This window comes from Micromesistius poutassou, assembly GCF_964030765.1.
Source record: "Micromesistius poutassou genome assembly, chromosome: 14".
NCBI classification, from domain to species: Eukaryota; Metazoa; Chordata; class Actinopteri; order Gadiformes; family Gadidae; genus Micromesistius; species Micromesistius poutassou.
The window spans coordinates 5870184-5893348 of record NC_140284.1 but is presented as its reverse complement, the minus strand read 5'-3'; the positions used below and the strand labels follow the sequence as shown (position 1 = coordinate 5893348).

The 23165-nt window shown below is 43.5% G+C and overlaps 2 protein-coding genes across 3 annotated transcripts; both read left to right on the top strand.

The window, feature by feature from the left end:
* On the top strand, positions 1-4790 carry LOC311358603 (interleukin-1 receptor type 2-like; the record flags this gene model as incomplete). The annotated part of the gene is made up of 10 exons (XM_084478694.1): positions 1-71; positions 1134-1218; positions 1622-1880; positions 2127-2298; positions 2779-2944; positions 3085-3189; positions 3641-3700; positions 3943-4078; positions 4275-4423; positions 4651-4790. The coding sequence occupies exons 1-10, from the start codon at positions 3-5 to the stop codon at positions 4788-4790; spliced, it is 1341 nt and encodes a 446-aa protein (XP_084334820.1). The 5' UTR covers positions 1-2.
* A 3161-nt stretch (positions 4791-7951) lies between these two features.
* On the top strand, positions 7952-22997 carry LOC311358342 (interleukin-1 receptor-like 1). 2 transcript variants are annotated; one of them, XM_084478352.1, is made up of 12 exons: positions 7952-8134; positions 14375-14458; positions 14858-15104; positions 15245-15440; positions 17479-17650; positions 18150-18212; positions 18336-18465; positions 18897-19051; positions 19986-20129; positions 20614-20769; positions 20875-21212; positions 22281-22997. In XM_084478352.1, exons 2-12 carry the CDS (start codon positions 14377-14379, stop codon positions 22632-22634), a joined length of 2037 nt encoding a protein of 678 aa, XP_084334478.1. In that variant the 5' UTR covers positions 7952-8134; positions 14375-14376; the 3' UTR covers positions 22635-22997. The 2 variants fall into 2 exon arrangements, with proteins under 2 accessions (XP_084334478.1, XP_084334479.1); XM_084478353.1 differs by lacking the exon at positions 7952-8134 and adding an exon at positions 12081-12371.
* Positions 22998-23165: the final 168 nt, after the last annotated feature.

The following is a 23165-nucleotide window of genomic DNA, read 5'->3' as shown; positions in this document are numbered from 1 at the left end:
ACATGTTCCTCTTGACCCGCTCTCCTCGATCCCATCGTCTGTCCACCGCTGCCATGGTTACCTGTCAAACTGTAAGTAGGCTGATGATAATGATGCTCTATGTGTGTGTGTGTGTGTGTGTGTGTGTGTGTGTGATAATTTGTATTTGGTCAAGATAACAACAAATAACACATGTAGATACTTATAATACTGTATGCATAAAAATTTGGATATGTGTAAAACTTTTTTTGATTTAATTTTCAATCTTATTCAATTAATTTTGAATCATTCAGAATGTCAGATTAAGTGACAATTTATCTTAGAAATAACTAACTATTATTATTATTATAGAGTCAAGGCTTGTGATTGGCTAGCGGTTCCCTGGGCTTTTTTGTGAATGGGGATACCGTGGGTTGTATGAATCAAAGTCCTGGAGAGATTTTACAGGGACACTGTCTGCTTTGAAAGGTTACAGTGTAGGCAGCTGACTCTGCAGGTTAAACTACAATCCAGAAAACAGAAGTGAGAACTACGGAGAATCAAAACATACCATAAGCCCAGTGTGAAATGACCAGACTGCTGTCCCGATTATTTTAAAACTGAACATTAAACATATGACATGTGACTATTTGACAAGGTTGCTTGAGGTACTTGTAGTTAACTTTTACTTCTACATACATATGTGATAGATGGCCCATTTGATTTACAGGAGTGTCAAACTGCACCATGTTTTTAAAATGTGGTCCTTATGCCATCACAGTGGAACAGTTTAGCTCTCAGACCCAACTTCTGCTCGGGCCATACTTGTGACCTCTCACACACTATAGGTTCACCCACGCCCAGCATGTGGTACCGCCTGGCGAGTAGTAAATGAGGGAAGGAGCCGGGATGTCCACACTTTATTACAGTCGATACCCATGACGTCACATGTCATTTATAGTTAAGGGGATAACAATGTGTCATCCTCTCGGGTTTGTGTTCCACGTCTGCCAGCAGAAATGGTATTGTAATGTAGAACTGTACATGATTACTTCTCTGATGACTGATAGTTAGTTAGTTAGATGACACATGTTTGACTCTGCAGTGGTCGTCTTATGAGATGTTTGTACACAGGCTGGTGGTTGTTGTTTATTGTTGTTTTGTTTTCCTGATAGAATTCCTTGGTCCACCTGGCGCTGATTGGGGCTGTGTTCTTCTTCGGGGGTGTTGGAGGAGCACTCCCCGACCTCCCAATGAGAGGCATGTATTTTATCGTACTGCTTGTGATTTTTTATTTGGTGCTCATATTTATTCTGCTTTCTATTCTATTATCGCAGATTTGAACTGAAACAATTTCCACCAGAATCAATCAACTGAATCTGTGTACACACATGAGATTTATTTTTAAAGCAATTTCTTCACCAAAAGGAACATTAGTCCATACTTATTCATTTGATATTTGCTAAAGCTGAAGCGTATTGTATGTATTGGCCCAAAGGCCTCGGGCAACTGCAACATCTAGCTTTAGCTCTCTTTGGTGTTCCAGCTGGCTTAAAAAAAGCCCACGTAAAAGTTAGTGGTTAGCAGTTAGCTTATCTTAGCAGGCTTAGCTAACTGTGCTAAGCTAAATGTGCAGGAGTAACCTCTGAATTTTGAACCCCAGACGGGTGTTTCCGCCTGTCGCCAGAGGTGCCGCTCTTCAGGCGGGCGGGCGAGGCGGTGGTCCTGACCTGGGGCTTCCTGGACAGAGTCCTGCAGGTACGCAACTTTGTCTCGCTGAACTCCACCTACCTGATCACCAAGGGCAACGCAACGGACACTGTGGCCGAGGGGAGCGAGGGCCGCATCCGGCAGCACGGCAGGAGGCTGTGGCTTCTCCCATCACAGAGCTCTGACTCCGGAGAGTACACCTGCTACTACAGGTGAGACGTCTGATTGGACTAGCTAGTTTAGTGGACTAGCTCTAACATTCCACGACTTTTACTGCTTGCGCTCTAGAGTGGCCTTTTATTGGTTTACCTGTGGATCAATATGATGTCTTGTTTGTGGATTGTGGCTGTGTAACTTTTTCCTGTGTAGATAATGTGTATGAGAGATGCATACAGGATTTCAGTGGCACCAGTAGCAAATGGCATTAAAGAAACCCTGATCTCTCTCCATCTCCCCAGAACCCAGTCGGTCTGTGTGGCGGGGTCCATCTCTCTCAAGGTGTTCCAAGAGGACTCGGTGGACGTTAGTAAGCTGTTGTACCCCCACCACACCATCATGGGTCAGCCTGCCACCGTCTTCTGCCCTTCCATCAGCAGCTTCCACACCATACAGCACGTTCAGTGGTTCAAGGTGAGGCAGTGTGCATGTTAGTTTAACAGTGCACCTGTGTAGTTTGATAGTGCACCTGTGTAGTTTGATTGTGCACCTGTGTAGTTTTATAGTGCACCTGTGTAGTTTGACAGTGCACCTGTGTAGTTTGATTGTGCACCTGTGTAGTTTGACTGTGCACGGGTGTAGTTTGATTGTGCACCTGTGTAGTTTAATAGTGCACCTGTGTAGTTTGATTGTGCACCTGTGTAGTTTGATAGTGCACCTGTGTAGTTTTAGAGTGCATGTGTGTAGTTTGATAGTGCACCTGTGTAGTTTAAGAGTGCACGTGTGTAGTTTGATAGTGCAGGTGTGTAGTTTAATAGTGCATGTGTGTAGTTTGATTGTGCATGTGTGTAGTTTGATTGTGCATGTGTACTTGATAGAACCTCCTACCCTGCCAGTGTTAGTGCTTGGCTATACCCAGGGAATAGAACCCGCACTGATCTCAGAACTGTTCAGGGTTCCAGTGCCAGTGCCCAGCGTCTTGAGTCAGCCTCCCAAGGCAAGGACCTCCGACTACCGATTGTGGGGGCCTCTGAATTGGGCCTCTACACCTGCCTGCTCATGGTGCTGATCGACCAGTCCCAGTATACAGTCAGCAGGACCATCCTGCTGCAGTCTGACGGTACTAACACCCACCAGCCACTAGGGGGAGTGGTTTATACATTTCAAAGGAAATGACAGTTTTCCTGCAGCATATCAATTAACATGACAAATAGAATACAACCAAGTAATTAAGTGTGTGTGTTTGTGTCTGTATTCCAGTTCCCCTTATACTGCCTTCAAGGACCACTGACCTTTCGGTGCCCTCTGTGACCTCTAACCCCAGCATCCATCCCAAAGACAGAGAGACTACAGTTACAGACGACAGTAAGAGAGAGTGTATAATACAACAAACTGTACAACAATGTCCTGTTTCTATCTGTTGTTTTTCATCTGAGTTGTCGGAATCCCAATCGTTTGCATGACTTGTCTTTATATTATTTTGATGACTAATTATAAACATTTGGGTAACAGCTCACAACCTCTCTTATAAACAATCCTACATTTTGTTCATCTGGAGCATTCCCGGTCCGGGCACTCGCTGTGCAGACCACCGCCCAGTCACACATTTGAAATGGCGTCCGTTGGTCCGTTGGACACATCCGTTGCCACATGCATCACATTTTGTGCTGCATGTGGTGGGCCGCGTAGAGGTCCGGACGGAAGACGACCTTTATGTCACGCTGACTACAGCGGACCCCCGTGGACATGCGTAGGAATCCGGCTTCAAGCAGCAGGCTATGGTCGCTATAGTAACCTGTATGTTTATTTGTTTCAGGACCGCCTCCTCCTGTCATCTCAGCTCCAGTCAACGGAACTGTCTATCATACTGAACATGGTAAGAACAGACGAACAGACGGACAGACAGCCTGACAGGCATGCACAGTCAGACAGACAGACAGACAGATAGTAAGGCAGAGGGAGAGACAGACAGGCTGAGAGGTAGCAGACAGGCTGAGAGGCAGACAGGTAGACTGGCAGACTTACCTCAACATACCGTTCTTTTTTCTTTTTATGGGTATATATACAGACAGACAGACAGACAGGAAATGCTTTATTGTTCTCTCATTTGTTTCGCAGGCTCAGGACTTGAGTTGCGGTGTGAGGTGTTGGCTGGCTGTCAATCAACTGACTCCACCCTGGTCACATGGATGGTGGATGGCCAATCAGTTGACTCCTCCTACCTCAATGGGCGGGCCCTGGAAGGTGGAAGGAGGTAAACATAAAAGCTTTTCCATAAATGTCATCCTAAGAGCCATCTTAAGACTTAGATGTAACACTCTACAAAACGTGTAACTTTCTATAAGCTATATTACACCATCTTACCAGCTAGTATACATAGTTTTGTGTCTTCAAACAAACTGCCCTCTCTCACACACCCACCCCCTCTCCAATCCTCTCTCCGTTGCCAGGGTAACCCAGAGGATGACTGGGGGATGCCAGGTTGAGGTGAGGCTGGTCATCATCGCGCTGACAGATAGGGACACGGAGGCGGAGTTTAAATGTGTCACTCAGAATGAAGGCGGGACACAGGAAGTGGTTGTGCAGCTGAGGCTAGAAGGTGAGTCCTGTGTGTGTGTGTGTGAGAGTGTGTCTTCCTGTCTGTCTGTCTGCCTGCACTGAGTTTATTACCTAATGTAGACATTTCTAAGCATTATGCCTAATCTCCACCTGCCCCTTAATGATGTATGTTGAAAAAAAAGTATTTTGGATCAAAGACAACGCATAACACAATATCACATGTCTACCTGTGTGTGTGTGTGTGTGTGTGTGTGTGTGTGTGTGTAGACCCCCTGTCCACCTGGCTAGTGGTGGGGCCGGTGATCGCCGGCTGTTTCCTCTCAGTCGTCTCTGTCTTCCTCTACTTCCTGTTTAAACCCCAACGCAAGGCCGACTACTTCCTGGCCCGACAGACCAGCATCTGCTAACCACGCCCACAGAGCCGCGCTCATCAGGCCCAGGCTGCGCTCCCCAGGGCTATGGATTAAGGCTGCCTGGGTAGTCCATGGGAATGATCTGAATCACCGCCTTATTATTTATCATGCTCACAGAACACTGTTGAAACACAGCCTCACTCTGGTATAGACTTGAATTAACTTTTTATGTTATGTTTCAGAAATATTCATACTACAGCGCTAGGTCTTCACTGTTGCTACAATCGTACAATATTTGTACCTCAATACAAAAATACAACATTCTGCTGCATTTATCTTTGTTTGACTTGTTTTTACCTCTCTGGAATGTTGTGTTTGCTCTTCCAAATTAATTAAAGTGTTGCTGTTCATTAACTGTTGCTGTAATGGTCATGACCACCAGGTGTCACGCTCACCAACCGTAATGTCGTGTTTCTAAGTTTAAAAGCCATCATCCTATCCCCCAGTCAATCAGACATCTATCTTAAAACGGGGCTTCCCCATGGGAAATTGCAGTAGTAATGTTTCATTGTTTTTCTTTGTCCTTATACCCTCCTTTATCATATATTAAAAGTATACCTTCATGAATTTAGTGGAACATACTTTTTTCAAGGTCAAAGGCGGTTTCAATGTTTCAGAGTGACACGGTACGGTACATTTGTTTTATATGACTAATATATATTTTTATATATCTATGTACCCATATCAGAGGATATTCTAATGTCTTGTACCTGTATTTTGTGTACTACTACTCCAACACCATATTGTTCTACCAAATATTACACACTGCGGTGTTTCTGCATCGGAACAGGATAAATATTGTTCCTTATTGACATATGTGTATTTATGACGTCATCATTTGATATAAGTTTGGCAAACTTGGTTTGATCCACTTGGTTTGATCTACTGCCCCGCCCCTGACCACAGCAGTCTCACATGATGCAGGTACAGTGCACTGTAAAAAATAAAAAGTGAATTCAACTTGAAATTTCAAGGCAACTGTCTGCACAGGATTTGGGGGTTTTCATGTCAACTCAAACTTCTACATTTTGAAGAAAATATCACACAGTTGTGCCAACTTAATTCTTATAGTTGTACCAGCTAATTTCAAAGTTGAGACAACTAAGTTTTTTTGGTCCAAATAAGTGTTTCATAACAATGAAAGTTTCAGAAATCTAGTTGTACGCACTAAGAATTCTAAGTCAATATTATATTGAGACATCCATTTTAAGTTTTTCTTACAAAGGAAATCCTATTAACAATTACACAAACTGACAATAAACCAGCCTTTTCATTTTAAACCATAGTAGGGAGAGCAACACAGGCATACAAACAGCAGGGGCGGGGTCAAAGACCCATCTGGGTCGTCACATCCCCCCCTTAAAACAGAAGCCCGCCTAGATGGGATTCTGTACCAAAGAAACAATCAAAATAATCAAAATAAATCAATCAATAACCAATCAATCCAAAACAAGTAGAAACAACCAAAAACAACAACAACTAAACCACCACCAGCTATCTCCAACCAACACTCATACACACTACCACTCCTCTCGCCCACCAGTCTCCGGACCTCCTGTCCCACAGCAAAACCGGGCCCAAGCACTTTAAGAGGGACAGGGGAGGAGTGAAATAATAGCATGCATGAAATCAACCACCTATTCCACCACCTCCGGGCGCTAACACATGGGAAGTTGGAACCATAGGATTCAATTCTTATTTGTTTATTTTGCCAACTCAGTTTATGGAGTGAGATCAACTTTTAACCAGAAACGTTTGGAAGTTAGTTGAAACAGCTCAAATAAACAGTTTACAGTGCAACTTGTAGTTTTATGTTCACTCAATGTAAAAATCCTTTTAAGACCAGAAATTTCAAGGTATCGTTTTTACAGCGTGCATGGGAATCTGGCAAAGTCTGTCATCGGTGGCTGGACCTCCAGTAAGTAGTTCAAACAAAGGATATGTTGGGGTGAGGTGGGGCTCCATACATTCGTGTTAACCCTGTGTGTGGTGATGCTGAGCAGGATTGACACACTGCCAGTAGGCTCCTATCAGTGTTGTGCAAGTTCACACTTCACATGAACTAGTTCAAAGTTCAGTTCATACAAAAGAAAATTAATAAATTCACGTTCATAGTTCACCAATTCAGTTTTGAACTAGTTCATGTTCGGTTCATTAACAGTTTTTTTTAAGAAACCGAAGAAAAACTGTTGGAGTGAGTATTTTGTGCTTATCTTTTAAAATGAATCCTCTCCATTACCAGCTGCCCATCACTACAATTTCAAATTGTTGTGGATATTATTTGTACACCTGTTTCATTCATCACAACTAAGGCAGTAACTCTATTTAATAAACATGTCATCTGGACCTAAGCATCAATTCAGAATGTCACAAAATCTGAACTAGTTAAAGTTCAAGTTCTTTAGTTAAAAATATGTTACGTTCAGTTCAAAGTTCATAGAAAAATGAACTTGTTCAATGAACTAGTTCTTTTGAATTAGTTCATGCACAACACTGGTGTTTGGGCTGACCCTGTGTGGGGATGCTGAGCAGGGGTGACACACAATTAGTAGACTCCTGTGGGGTGTGGCTGCATGCATGTGTTAGTGTTTACCTTTGATTGTAATGATACTACAATCACCACCAACATCCTCGTCCACCATGCAGGATTAAGTTACATCTGGCAGTGTGGTTGAAACACACTCTACACACCACACCTTTAAGGTTTCAATCTGTGTGCTGATATGTATTGTGGTTTTCATGGACCTATTATTAGGACACATTTCTATGTGCAGAGAATCCAAGGATAATAAATGGTTTATTAACTAATTCGATTTACTTGCTTTGTATTTTTGATAAAAGGGAACCGCCAAAGTGCACAAATAAATTTAGAAAAGTTCAGATCCGATGATTGTGAAAAAACACCCTAGAAAACGAATATATAGACAGTATGTGAAAATGTCATGTTCAAAAGCAGAGAGGTGTGTGTGTGTGTGTGTGTGTGTGTGTGTGTGTGTGTGTGTGTGTGTGTGTGTGTGTGTGTGTGTGTGTGTGTGTGTGTGTGTGTGTGTGTGTGTGTGTGTGGGGCACGTGTCTCTCTTCCCGACTGTTGCGCAAGGGTTCGATTCAGATTGGGACACCGACCAGTTTCTAATACTCTTCAGGATATTGCACCACTCGCTTATGTCTCGAAGAGGAACTTCGAAGCTGGGAACTGCATACCTAAGCGTTCAGCTACAGCCCAGCGTCTGAAGACATGAACAATATCCTGAGAAATATGTTTTCACGAATACTTTCCACTGCGACTTGAGTCCGGAGTCCTCGTTTTCCTGCTGGAAGCTTGGCACAACACAAATCTGGTAGGACTTTTAGGACTTTTTAAGAACTCAATCTTTGGCGTTGTTTGTAACTAACGAACTGAAGGCGATTGACGAGCACGTGGGTTGTCATTAATTGTCTATATGATCTATCTGTGTGTTGCTTTGGATAAAAGCGTCTGCTTCTGCTGCTGAATTACTGAATACAATTACTGGGTTAAACTTACCGTTACTGGCAAACAGTTATCAAAGTTATCAATGTTTATAGATATTTGCGGATCATAGCAAGTAGCACACTAAACGCAGTGTGATGTACTTGAATTGCAATCTTCCCATCGGTTTATGTAGATTAATATTCGTGTCCAATAAACACCACACATTTAATATTCGTGTCCAATAAACACCACACATGATGAATCAAAGTCGAGGCGGTCAAGAGGGTTTGCAATTAAAAAGCCTGTAATGGGCTGTAACATTAAATAATAAGTAGCCAATTCTACATCAATTCTACACCAATTCTACATCGAGCGTGTCTGTTTAGGTGTCTATGGCACACAACACGAACACAAAATAGCATTTTTATTATAATATAATAATAATTAATATATAATATACAAATATTTTATATTATGCAGTATATTATAATTGGATTGATCCTGCACATTGTTCCAAAAGTTGTCACAAGATGAGGGTCAAATTTTTGTGCGGTGTTTGGATTTCATCCTTGTTGTGTGCGTGTGCGTGCCTACTGCTTGCCAGGAAACGTCTGCTATTGTCCGGCACACTTCTGGGTCTTCAGAGGAAATGCTTTCACAGGTTGCAGTCAGAAGTACCTTCCACCAGAAACATTGTTCTCCTCTAGAGGTTTTGATGTTTAATTTAACTCTGGGATGTAATCGGTTACTCACCCCACATGGTTCCCACCCGGTGACCCGGTGACCTATAGGTCAAGTTGAATTAGCTAGCTCACTGATAGCCCCTGAACGTCTATGCAGAAAGACATTGTTGTACACACACACACACACACACACACACACACACACACACACACACACACACACACACACACACACACACACCTCAACAACCCCCTATCTCGCAGCCCATTACACCTTCTGTCTTTCTCTCTCTGTCTCTCTCTCTCTGAACTTTCAATGAATTGAATACAAAACAGAACATTTTTGATTTTGTATGCGGTCCGAGATGAATTGAACAAACCATGGATCCAAAACACACACACACACACACACACACACACACACACACACACACACACACACACACACACACACACACACACACACACACACACACACACACACATACACACACCAGAAGGAGGTGCAGGTAAGACCGGTCTGTTTGGTTTATTGTATACTCATGTATATACCCGCGTATATACATGTAGTAACATGGTCTTACCCGGGGGAGATCAGAGGATCTGAGGTGAGGTTTTAGATCCAAATCTTATGTTTTAGAAAGTTCCAGATTGATCTACAGAATAATAACTGATTGATAGTATGTGCAAACGGTCTCAGAAGAAAAATGATTTATATTTAGTCATTTTAACTAAGATGTTACTTTGGGTTGACGTTAGTTGTCTCTTTGGTGTTAGCAAGATGTTTGATACAGGACACGTCACGCTTGTATCTCCAACTATCCATCTAGGAATGTGAAAGCATAACACACATGATGATGCGTGTTAAACAAGACAGCATAAAGAGAATGCTGAGGGGACATCTGTCAGTTTTTGAACAACAGTGGGTGGTGTATTTGGTGTCTTTTTGAGTTCACTAATAAATTCTGTTTGTGGTTGACTTATTTGACATCGTCAAGTTAGCGTCACTAGATCAGTAATCTCTCTGTCAGTGTTCATGTAGACAGATTGCGAGCTTGTTGTGAGTTTGAGAGGTTCTTCACCGTTATAAAGACATGCCCGCTACTGGATGTCACTCACAAGTGAATTCAATCATTTGTGGTGAAAGGTTCCCACAGTGGTGGAGATTCTCTGCAAATAAATCAGACTTGACTTATGACTGCCCTGGGCATGAAGGATAGTGTTGCTTTTTAATGGTGGGAACGGAACATGCAGAACATAAAATAATAATATTAATAATGTAATAATATGATAATTCGGCAGCAGACGCTAATAGCAGTTCAGAGCACAATCAAGACCCTAAATGTTTATTCATTAAGATTTTACCTTGAACATGGTTTTATATGGCGGCAGGGACTCAGGAGGTATATGGAGGTATATCGGGTTGCCTGGCAACAGGAAGGTTGCTGGTTCGTTCCCCAGTTCCTTCAATTAACCTCAAGTGTTGAGATGTCCTTGAGCAAGTCACCTAACCGTAACTGCTCCTGTTGAGGTGAAGCATTTAGTTGCCAACACCTTCGATGTGTGAATGTTAGGAAATAATTGTACAATTTACAATTGCTATATAGGCCAATTGATTGAAATTTGTATTCTGGTAATCAAGATTGTAATTCATTTATTTATTTCTGTCATCTTTAATTAATAATAATTACATATTTGAATTCAATATTATTATATATTATTATATATATGATATACGACAAAAAATGGTATTAAATAATTTACTTAATTAATTAATTAATAATTATATCTATATAGATATACCGTAGCCATAGATATCTATATAGATAGATCCATTTGTGTGGTTCAGTGGACCATGTTTGGGAAGTGGCCTATGAGGTAGTAGCCTTATTACGGCTTATCTCCTCATGTGATAAAATATAGCACAGGATGGAACTGCAACACATTTTCCCTCCATGACTAACCATCTGACACACTGCTAACATGCTGACACACCACAACCAACACCCCAACCCTAATGTAGCATGCTAACTCACCCCGTACATATAGAATGCTAGTAGACCACGGCTAGTGTAGCATACTGAAAAAACATTGCTATTATAGCATATCTACCGAAGAGGATTACGTGATTATGTGTTTGTTCTTTTTACTAGTTAAAGTCAGAATTCTGAGATTAGTTAGAATTCTGGGGTTAAAGTCAGAATTCTGAGAATAGAGTCAGGAGTCAGGAGTATGTCATTCTAAGAACTACCAGGAATGATGCATTCTAAAATGGAATGTCAGAGCAGTCATTGGCACACAGAGTGTGTTCATTTTAGGATGTGTTTGTTGGATCTGGAACAGATAGAAGATGGACAGAGAGAGCGAGGTAGAGGCAGAAAGAAAGGGTGCAAGAGGGAGGTAGAGGGGTAGAGAGTCAAAGCGAGAGAGAGAGAGAGAGTGGGGGTGTTAGAAGTCATGATGTCATTACGTGTTTGTTTCAGGGGAACGCTTGTCGAATGTTTACGACCCGCCGATATTTGTTCTGTACCTTTCCCATCCCATGAGCGGGAAACACACGCTTCTATTTCACAAGCTTGACCTCTCGGCCAGACCTTGGGTTCAGTTGTCCATGTGCATTTTTAGACAAACATGCTCTCAGCAAACAGAAGTGAGCGTTTTCGATTCCCTTCAGCCCGCTGCTTTCCACGGACATAGAACTTGTGAAACAACATCTTTTTTTTTTCACAAATCACAGGATCTGTGTGTCATATGCTGTGCCAGGGCTATGGTGGAGGTCATGACCCCTGCGATGCACACTGAGAACTTTAAATTGTAACCCCCCCCCCCCCCCCGCAAACAATCCCCTGTACTTCATCAAACCAACACCCTGCTCGGGGATGCATGCTGATGCTTCTGTCTGTCAGGTGACACGTTGTGGTCAGCCTTAGGGTTCCACACAGAAAACTGGGACCAACTCCAGATCCTTTATTGCTGTGGAGTAAATTACTGCGCACAGAGAGCGGGCACGCCAGCTGTCGGTGCCAAACCACTTGGACCTGCTTGGCTCCCTGAGCCACGCCCACCACTCAATGGCCAGACCCACCTTCCCAATGACTCCGCCCCTTCCCTGTTGATAACAGCATGCTCTGCATTTGAGTCAGTTCACCACAGTAACCAGACACAGTGGTAGCGCGTCCAGGCCCTCTCTTATCCCACGGTCAGCTCCCTCCCCTGGGCTGGAACTGACCTCTGCTGGAGGAAGTTCTCCAACTGGACTTCTAGATTCTCTCGCTCTCGCTCTCTCTCCCTCTCCCTCTCCCTCCCTCTCTATTTCGCTCTCTCTCGTGCTGTTTGCTTGTTTCTCTTGAGAACTTTCAAGGAGGCTGTTTCTATTTTTTCTCCTAAACTGTGAGCTGCTGGGTTCTCCTGCTGCCGTGAGGAGATCGGACTGGTGAGGAGGTGAGGAGTGGAGAGGACTGTGTTGACCATCCCCTTTATCCTGAGTTTGTGCTTCTACCCTCAGGTAGAAGATTCAGAGTTCCCACTCACAGGACTAAACGATACAAACTTTCCTTTGTATGTACTGCCATTATCCTGCTGAATTTGTCAGCAGTAATGTCACTATTGCACTTTATGCCTCTTTTGCACACTGTTCACTGGACCACTGCTTATCTTGGCCTCCCTATGTATCGATCTTGCTCTGTATTTGATGTATTTTTATGTATTTTTATGTACTGGTCTCTGTCATTTGTGTTTTGATGGTGCTTCCATCACTAACTGTTCATTTAGTCTGTGTCTTGTTGATGGTGTGTTTGTTAATACCTGACTGCATCCTAATCTCCCCTAGTGGGATAATTCAATTTGACTTTGATTTTGACTTTGACTTTGACATTGATAGGAGGCTCCAATGGTAAGGGTGTTTGACACCCACCTGATTCTGGTTCTGGGTTCAATCCCCAATGTCCGCAGTCTACCTGTAGGCATCCAAGAGCAGTGTTTCTCACTGCTCCTCAACCAACCTGCAATCCTTCAAAGTACCCCTTGGGGTACGCCTAACCCTAGGGGTACTTTGAAGGTGCACAAAGAAAGCTAAAACCGAGACACCGCTACGTCAGTAATTTGATGTGCCCAAGTTCTGACCCTGTCCTTTTTATGGGGGACAAATTAGCTAGCAGTTACGCCAGCAGTGTCAAGTCGGTAAGCAAACCAAGTTCGATTTTTTTCGGAACAAAACAAAACTTCAAAACTTCAGGGCAGGCCAAAAGAAGTGATGCCAAAGCCTTGTGTTATTTTTCCTTCCCAAAAAGGTTTTGTGCCTGTGAAAGGGGAACTTCGAGGGGGACATCAGTAAAATTGAGTGGGCTGTCATACATGTTCCTTAATGACATGTATCTGAATTCATTCAGATACATTCATTCAAGTCGCTTTGGATACAATAATCTGCTAAATGTCTGATAGTAATAAAAAGGAGGAGCTGAATCCTAGGACGTCTCCTCAGTGGGGCTACTTCAGCATGAACCTCAATCTGCCGTCTCAGAAACTCAACGCTATAGGTTACTTTACTGGATTTCTATTTGTTTTGAAAGATTTACCTTTTTGCATTTAACACTGCAAATGACTTGATTTAATTCATCTTTATGTATGACTGTGTACAGTCATGAATAAAGATTTGATTTGAATAAAGTAGGCCTAACTCCCCTGTCCCCTGTCTGCCTGCCTGCCTGTGTCCGTGTGTATTAAGCTTAATTGATTCCCTTCAACTGGTCCACCGTTTTTACCACAGATGTGTGGTCATAACTGATATTTAGTACTAGAAATATCTATCATGTCAATTTAGTATACAAATAACAGGCTAAAGTAAAACTAGGTACAGAAAGTGCATGTTCAAGGCTGGATATCAAATTGCATGTGATGGATTGACCCACATTGGTTTAAACTTCTTAAAATGAGTACTATTCATGTCTGAAATACAGTGAAGAATGAGTAGCAGGTCAAATGTGCAGTCTAATTTTAAGCTCTCATGTACGATAAGTATTATTTATGAAGTGAGTAAATCTACAGTTTTACAGAAGAGAAGGTTACCATGGAAACCGTGTTTCAACCGTGATTCAGAGCTTCAAACTTCCCTTGACAGGCCTGACATCCCAGGAGGCCCAGAGGTGGAAAAATACTAGATACTGTGTATAGATTATAAAATAATTGTGTGTGTGTGTGTGTTTTTGTTGGAAAGGTTCTAGGGTGATGCTACCTGTGAGTCAGTTATGGTTTATAATGAGGTGGTGTTATGGTGGTACACTAACCAGCACAAGAGCATAGTTGAGCACCAAGCCAGGGCTTAGTGCCAGGCACTGACCGTATTGGAGAGTGTTTGTTGATGAGTCATTCATTCCATGCTCGCTCGCTCTACCAGAAGAGGGAAGAGGCTGGTGTCCCCTATAATAGTGTGTGCTTGTATCCCACAGCCATGGTCCAGAGACAGCTCCTGATCCCCCTCCTCTTCCTCCCATGTGTCCTGTGTGTCCTGTCAGGAAGTGTTGTCATGCATGGTGAGTGGACCAATCGGGACACAGTGCTGGATGGTGTCTTGAGTCTCCAGCACACAGAAAACCACCAGCAAAGTTTATTGCTATCAAACGTCAGCCGAACAGGAAGTCATATATTTTGATATGATGATTAAGATAGTTTGAATGACCAGCCAAGCCTAGATCTGTCCTGCTGTAAGATAAAAAATAGCTTCTTCGGAATTCAACATTTATTTTTAGGCTGCAACAATTGAAATTGAAATGTAACTCATAATATAGTGATAATATTTAAAACTAGCTTCACCAATTCAGCTGTGTGTGCTATGGTGTGTCATGTTGCCCTGTGGTGTGTCATTAAGGTGTGTGTTGTGGTGCGTGACTGTGTGTTTTGTGTATGTGTGTGTGTGTGGTGTGGTTTTCCAGAGAACTGTAACCCCCGTCTGCCGGTGAGTGTGTTCTCTGTCCCTGGTGATGTGGCCATGCTCAACAGCACACTGCTGTCTCCCAACGTCTTCCACTACACTGCACTCCCCTATAATATCTCTTGGTACGACCTGCTCAACGGGATGGAGATGGTAAACAAGACCGGTCGATTCCTACTGCGGGGGGAGACGCTGTGGCACCTGAACGTCACACTGGAGGATGCGGGGGACTATGTGTGTGTTGTCAGGTACAGTTTTGTTCAAAGATTTAACGAAGATTTGTAATTAACACTTCACCCTCCTTGATGTTCTACATCGTTCATCAATTTTCATCAATAAACATCATTTTCTCACAGGCCTGTTCAATGTCCATCCGTCTCCTCAACAGAACCCAGACTGGGTGTTTCCGACAGGCCATCAGGCTGGTGGTGGACCCCCCTCTGGGGGCCGGCACTTGCGGGCGACCCAAGAATGCTATCCAGGTGCTGACCCGCAGGGTGAACGATGCTCTGACCTGCCCCCTGGCCCACTACATCAGCAAGCTGGACAGCTATGGGATACCCTCCTCCATCAGCTGGTACAAAGTAAGCCCTTCACTGGCCGCTGTGCGCTCTCACTCCAGACACTAGGACCCTGCTGCTTGAAGACATATTGCTACTTGCATCAGATTATTGTTTCGTCTTTCTGTCGATAACATCAACGACGTGCCAAAAAGCCAAGGGGCTTTGCTTATGCAAACTGTGGCCCGAGAGGCCACTGGAATGCAAAGTTATATTGTATCTTCCCAAAGGAAAGGTGAGTGTCGAGCATGATCTGTAGACACCATTATAACAACAGATTGTCTTCCATGATTCCAAGAGTACCATGAGCGAGGACACCATTGTTTTTTTCGAATTATTTCAGTCTTCCGTTTTTTGGCTTCTTCCTGTAGCGGTCTAGCTGGGCAAGAATGGAATTCTTTTTTTTACGATTTATTTTTTGCATTTTTCAGCTTTATTATAGAGAGAGCCAGAGAGGAAAGTGTGGAAGACAGAGGGGAAGACATGCAGAAAATGACCCAGGTCAGATTCGTGCGCCACCGGGGCTCCCCGAAGAATAGAATTCTAAACTAGAAAACCTTACCAATATACTTTCACATCTGGAAGTACAGGGTGTCTCATTATTTTCTGAATTTATTCAGGCCAAAAGTGCTTGAACAGGGATTTCATACAGATCTTGTTTTCACTGATGCTGTGCATGTTTTATTTACAGAACTGTCTCGCAGTCTATTTGTCTCGGTTTTTCATCCATGCTGTTCACCAGTTGCTAATAAAATAGTGTAGCATTTTAGAGCAAAGGAATACTCTGATAACGACTGAAGATACAGAACACGATTTGACGGGAAAGCCTTATATAACCCAGTTTGAAATAAAAAATAACATAGACCGGGAAACAGGCTATAAAGATAGGTGACAGTCTTTGGATGTGACATCATTAGTAAATCATTTCTAACAAACAGAAATTATAGAGACTGCTCTGAGTTGTTAAAAGTTTATGACAGTGTTGTTACAAGAAGATGCCCAAGTGGTCAGACCTGGTTAATTGATTCCCTAGTACTTACCCTATTCTGGTGTTAAGGCTGCAAGTCAAACAAGGGGGACAGCGATGTTGTTTGGATTGCGATGTTTACTGATGCTTGATGCCGTTTTTGTAGTACTGTAGTACTACTTGTAAGTAGTAGAATCCAATGTGAGGTCCGAAGTGCGGTTGGCTACTCATGTTTAGAGGGAGTGGTAGGTTTTCTATTGGTTGGATGCTTGTTTTATTTTTTTCAGGAGATGAAATGATTGACAAGACTTTTTACAGGGACTGTGACAGCCACTGATTCCAGATTCTTTGATTTGATTTATCTAGTCATATCTATATAGTTCTGCCCAGTGTGTTTTGACTACTAGATGATAGTCAAGTCATGATGTGATCTTCATGTGATAATGTGATCATTATCACATTATCAGTCCAGACCAGTTCAGACCAGTTCAGATCAATGACTCACGACGGAACTGCTTGCAAAATAATCACAAGATTCTTTTGCAGAAGAATCACAAGATTCTTTTGTAAGATTCGTACAAGTCTCATTCCTAAAGCGGACCTTTCACATCGCTAAAACAAGCAGCAACGTCAAGCTGTATGTGGTGATTGCACTGGTGGAGAAAAAGAGACAAAACATTTCAAAAGGTGACAAATTATTGATATTGATGCGCTTCTTGGCAACTGATGAGAAACAAAATATCAACCCAGTGATGTTTTCACTTGTTACATTGTTATGATTACCCCTTTTAAAATAAGTACCTCCAATGTCACTTGTAAATCGTGCCGCAAACAGGTGATTGTGTTAATGTTAACGTTAATACCCTCAATATGTTGTAAACTCCACCCTGCTGTCGGACAAGGTAAATCTCTTTAGATGCTATCGCACAGCCTCAGTCGCTCCCCAACCAACCAGTTCACACTGCTGCAACTTTCTCTGTGACGTTCTGCAGCCATTTCATCTGGTCAACTCAAACACAATCTGTGATCTGAACTGGTCCCTGGGACATTGGGCCCTTAGGTCACAGGCTCACGAGGTCATGTGTTCTCCTCCAGGGCTGCTCCCTGATAGAGGACGGGCGTGGCAGGTTCACCTACCGGCGCATAGCCACACTGAACGTGGGGGGGGTGTCTCCTGACGACGTCGGCTCCTACACCTGCACCCTGACCTTTGACCTGGCGGGGGTCGCCGGCTCTGTCTCGGAGACCATCAACGCAGAGGTCAAAGGTTAGCATGGGGCCAAACTCACTCTAATAACTTACTAGTGTTGGTTATAGCTAGTTAACGTGGAGGTTTAGGTTAAGGGTCAAACTAGCTCTGGGTCATGGTAATACTTGTTACAGTTTATACTACTTACCGTTAATATGACCATACATTTATTAAGCTTCGATTTTGTCCAAAGTGACTTAGAATATCAACTTGAAGATATGAAGATAAAAAACTAAAAACTGTAAGAATCATGTGAGTAACGTTACATCAAATACTAGTGATTGATGGTAGTTACCCATAATGCTAGTTAAGAGTGAGACTAGAATGTTAGGCTTGGTTAACGGTAAGCTTATAAGCAGTAAGTTGTAAGTTACCGGTAAGTAGTAAGTTAGTTAGGCGTGCTGTGTTAACTAGTTTGAAGTAAGCTAGTGAGCAGTGATACTAGTTAGCAGTAAGCTTGTTAGCAGTTCTGTTTGTTAGCAGCAGTGCTAAATAGCGGCTACCATTTGTCTTTCAGATGGATATGTGCTTCCTCCTGAGGTCCACGCGCCAGCCAATGAGAAGATCAAGGCTAAGATTGGTGAGTACGGAGGGTTTCTCAAGTAATTACAAAAAATGTACTTCATCCAGGGTATGCAAACTGTTTGTGAGTGGGTGTATTTGTTACTCTATATCTTTTTTTGTGTGTTTGTGTACTCTGTAGGCTTCAGCTTCAGTCAGTTGTGCAGGGTGTTTGTTCCCTGCGTGGGGAAACACCATGTGCACGTAAAGTGGGTTTTCAACGACTACTTCATCGGTGAGGAGGAAGACCGCGTATACGTGGAGTCTCGGCCGTGAGTAATAACGCCCTCTAGTGGCAGCTGTGAGCAAATACACACTCTCCAACACCACCCTCTTGTGGCCAAATGTCATGTGAATATGGTTATGGTTGTTTTTCTAAAAAAAACTTTCTAAACCATGTTTGTTTGTTGAAGAAAAAACGCACCAGACACACACACACACACAACAAAGAGAAATTTGACAGGATAAGAAAAAACAAAACGAAAAAAAATATAAAAGAAAATTAAACAACATAACGATAATAAAAAATATAAATGTAAAATAAAACCTTCAGATATAAAAAAAAATCTGCAGGAAGTCTGAGGTTTGACTCCTGGTGTGTTGCTGACCCTGGTTCTGGTGTGGTTCTGACCCCTGGTTGTGGTTCTGACCCTGGTTCTGGTGTGGTTCTGACCCCTGGTCTCTGGTGTTTGTCTGGGTCCAGGTCTCAGAGGGTGGAGGAGCCCCGCCCAGGGAACTGGGAGGAGTGCCTCCTCCGGATCACGGAGGTGCGGGAGGAGGACCTTTACGCCAACTACACCTGCCGGGCCTACAGCGCTCGTGGGCTCCCCCACGCCAGCTTCAGCCTGCTGCCCGCTGGTGGGTTATGGGGTGGGGTGTGGGTGTGGGTGTGGGTGTATGTGAATGTGTACATGTGGGTCCCTGAGAATGGATTGAATGTCTCTCCCAGGAAATCCCAGAATGCAGAAATTGTGGGGAGTTCCACATAATTACATTTGGTAGCTAAAGGTTGTGTGTGTGTATGTGTGTGTGTGTGTGTGTGTGTGTGTGTGTTTGTGTGTGTACAGCAAAAAATATCAAAGCACAGCAAATAATATTAAAAAAAAAAAATCCACTGAAATTGAATGTATTCTAATGTCAGTGCTGCTGACCGACTGTGCTCCCCACTCAGGTAGCTTGAACTGATGGGACTTCGTCACCATGATAAGCAGCAACAAATGTAGCCTATGTTTGGTCAAAAGCATTCAACATCTTAACCGGTTTAATGTTTCTACGAGTTTCCACAACAGGGGTGCGGCTCACAGTAGCCTACATGAATCAGGCTTTGTTTAATTCTCTCCAAGCAGCCTACTTGTACCCTAGCTGAAATACAAGTAGGCTGTTTGGGAACAGGCTAATGCTTGAAATTGTTTAGCTATTCTATGAGAATACTAGAAGAATACTGCATGAGCATGCTCATAAGCTGAAGTATCTTGCAATTCAGTTCAGAACATTTCATAAGAATCTCTGTTATTATATAAGGTCACGCAGAGGATGCTACTGTCATTCTCATTCATCAGGCAAAATGACCGGCAGCTGGTTAAGTGTCGCTTTGCAATGGTCAACAATCAGCGGGGAAATATTTTTCTCAATCGCGCAGCGGGGGAAATACATGCAGTCATCTAACGCGGATTCAAACACTAAGTATGTTCAATTGTGTGTGAATTGCACTAAATCGTAGTAGTTTCACTAAATGCTTGGCTCTGCTGCAGCTCTTAACCTACCGTGGGTGTGTTTTGATTCCGTCCCCCAGACCCCGACCGGCTGGTCCCCATCGCGTTGTCTCTGGCCGGAGTAGCGCTGCTCTTCGTCTCCACCGCGGTCTTCTACTTTCTGTTCAAGTTGGACGTTGTGCTGTGGTTCAGGCGGGCCTTCCCCGTCTTCTACAGAAACACAGGTAACGCACTTAAATACGCACGACACACACAGGTGACACACTGGGATGACCTCGACTGTACACCCAGCACCCACACGCCCACAAGGTTTCCATCTGACATGTTGTCAGAATAGCAGAAAACCAGTGAGGTACCAAGATATCGATGTGACAGGACGTGAAACCACTGTGGTTAGAGACGGAGTGTGTAGAAGCAAACAGCCATAACCCACAGGACACGTATACGGGCACAGTGCAGCAGAGGCGCCAGAGCTCTACTCTGTAGCACACCACAAAGAGTATTGGCCTTGTTTCTCGTCACAGGGGATCGGCATCACTGGGTGCCTATTATGTTTTGCCGAGTGGTAATGCAGTTGGTTATGCAGGGTTTGGAAGTGTAGGCTACTCTAAAGTAAGTTTAGTTGTTCAATACATTTTCAGATATGGACACGCAGGCAACCGTGCAGGGGGACAAACAGACAGACTAACGGTGTGCTTTTGAACGCAGAGTCGGACGGGAAGCTGTTTGACGCGTATGTGATGTTCCCCCGGAATGCTGGGAAGGCGGTGGAGTCGTTCGCCCTCCAGGCCCTGCCTCTTGTTCTAGAGAGACGCTGCGAACACAAACTGTTCATCCCCGGCCGAGACTGTCTGCCTGGACAGGGTGAGACATACACACACACACGAGCGCACATGCACACACACATCCCCGAATGCCCTGAAACTTCTTTCAGCTACTGTATGATGTGTGTTCTGGTGTTCTCTTCAGCCCTGGTCGACTCGTTGGAGGAGAACATGAGGGCCAGCCGTCGCCTCATCCTCATCTACACTGCCTCCACCTTCGCTTGTTACCATGAAGCCAATGACGACTCTGGCCGCGGCGGCAGCGAGACGGTTACCATGAGGGGCTGCAGCGACAGACCTCACCCCAGCATCAACACCTACTCCAGTATGTCCCAGGGTGATGGGCACACCATGTCTTCCCAGACCCCACCTGGACACACCATCCCTGGACACAAGTCTGAAGGGCAACAGAGCTCTGAATGTCAGCTGAGCTTTGAATGTCAGCTGGCCATGCACAGAGCACTGCTGGAGGAATCCATCAAGGTAGGAACCCCACCTGGTGTTACCAGTAAGCAAGCAATGCTGATATCAAGTAAATCTGACTCGGATTGAAACTATAAATAACTCTCCTGACACCATAGTTATTTACAATAGTAAGTATTAGTTCTACAGTGAATCTTCAATGTTAGAAATGTACAATATAATATAATTGTAACTATACTAATGTTCATTATAATCTTGTAATGCTGGGTAGATTACAATCTGGTTGTAATGCTGTGGTAGATCATAATCTGGTTGTAATGTGGGAGAGATGATGATCTGATTGTAATGATAGAGGGACTATAATCTGGTCGTAATTCTGTAGTTGATTTTAATCTGGTTGTAAGGATGGAGGGATTATGATCTGGTCGTAATGCTGTATATTATAATTGGTAGTAATGCAATATATTATAATTTGGCAGTAATGATGTAGTTAAGAATATGGTTGTAGTGAAGTAGAGATTAGAATATGGCAGTAATGGTTGAATTCAAATATGGCAGTAATGATGTAATTACAAAATGCTAGTAATTATGTAGATTAAAAAAATGGTTTTAATGGTCTAGAATAGAATATGGTAGAAGCGGTGTGGATAAGAAAACGGTTGTAGTGAAGTAGGGAATATAATGTGGTATTTATGGTGTTGATTAGAATATGGTGGTAATTAGGGGTTGGAATCTCTTGGCACCTCACAATTCGATTATATTCCGATCCAGAGGTCAACGATTCGATTATAAAACGATTGTCGATGCATCTCGATTCAAATATTTTTTTTATGTACATTTCCATGCGGGATTTTCAAAAATATACAAATACATCTGACTTTGCTACTCAGTTTGCTAATCACTTCCTACTTGTGTGATGATCATTAAAGACAATCAGATGATAAAGTCGGTTCTCTGCGCAGAGAACCCGCAGGCATTTTTCTAGAGAGAATCGCGATGCATCGAAGAATCGATTATTTTTCCCACCCCTAGTGGTAATGGTGTGGATTAGAATATGGTTGTAGTGAGGTAGACATTAGTATATGGTAGTAATGGTGTGATACTAATCTGGGTGTAATCTTCATCCAGGTGCTGCTGGTGGAGATGGAGGAAGTAGGGCCGGAACAGCTGGCGCTTTTCCCTCCGTCCGTGCTCCACCTGCGGAAGAGGCAGGGGGCGTTGTGCTGGTGGAAGAGCCAGAGGAGGAGCAGGGTGGGGTGGAGGAGGTGCAGGGGAAGAGACGAGGAGGAGGTGGGAGAGGAGGAAGAAAAGGGCAGGCTGGACTTTGGGTTCGGAGCGGAGGATCTCTCTCCGTCCCGGAGGTTCTGGAAGCAGTTGAGGTACCACATGCCCGTCAGGGGGAAGAGAAGCACCTACCCAGCGACCATCTCGCTGTTGAGCCTTGGGGGCGGAGGGGTCAGGGGTCAGCCAGAGAAGATGTGAAGGACCACTGGGGATTCAGTCCGGAGGTCAATGCTCATTGGCTCATACAAACACGACAGTGGAAGCCAAGAGCCCAGTTCCTTGGCGTTCTCATCCCACTTCGGGGAACGCCTGCAGGCGAATGCTTCGAATGTGCCGATCACGGGGAGAGAGGAGGGATATCCGTTTTACTACATGTTTAGGAAATTGCTATTGTTATTTTCGTTGCCATAAAAACTGCATATTTGTTCTCCTTGTCATTCTTCTTCTTCTTCTTCTCTTATTCTTGTCCATGAACTGTGTAAAATCTGAGTTGGAGGAATAATGTGTATTGTAAATATGTATTATAAATGTGTAAATGTGTAAAATAAAAGTCTTTACAAATCATAATCCCAAAATGTGCATTTATTTCCTCTGTGTCTAGTGAATATTGGACGTAATGTAAAGAATTAGGGCAAATTCCTTTGCACGACATGAAATAGATAGGCAATGCATCTTGAAGGGAGGGGGAGGGGGGGGGGGGAATTCCCCATTCTGGAAATCCCTTTAAGA

What these genes read in the sequence shown, in the direction of transcription:
- LOC311358342 (XM_084478352.1), top strand. Translation starts at nt 14,377, where the DNA reads ATGGTCCAGAGACAGCTCCTGATCCCCCTCCTCTTCCTCCCATGTGTC. An exon ending in GTATACGTGGAGTCTCGGCC is followed by an intron (nt 18,466 to 18,896) that starts GTGAGTAATAAC and finishes GTCTGGGTCCAG; the next exon opens with GTCTCAGAGGGTGGAGGAGC. An exon ending in CTTCAGCCTGCTGCCCGCTG is followed by an intron (nt 19,052 to 19,985) that starts GTGGGTTATGGG and finishes TCCGTCCCCCAG; the next exon opens with ACCCCGACCGGCTGGTCCCC.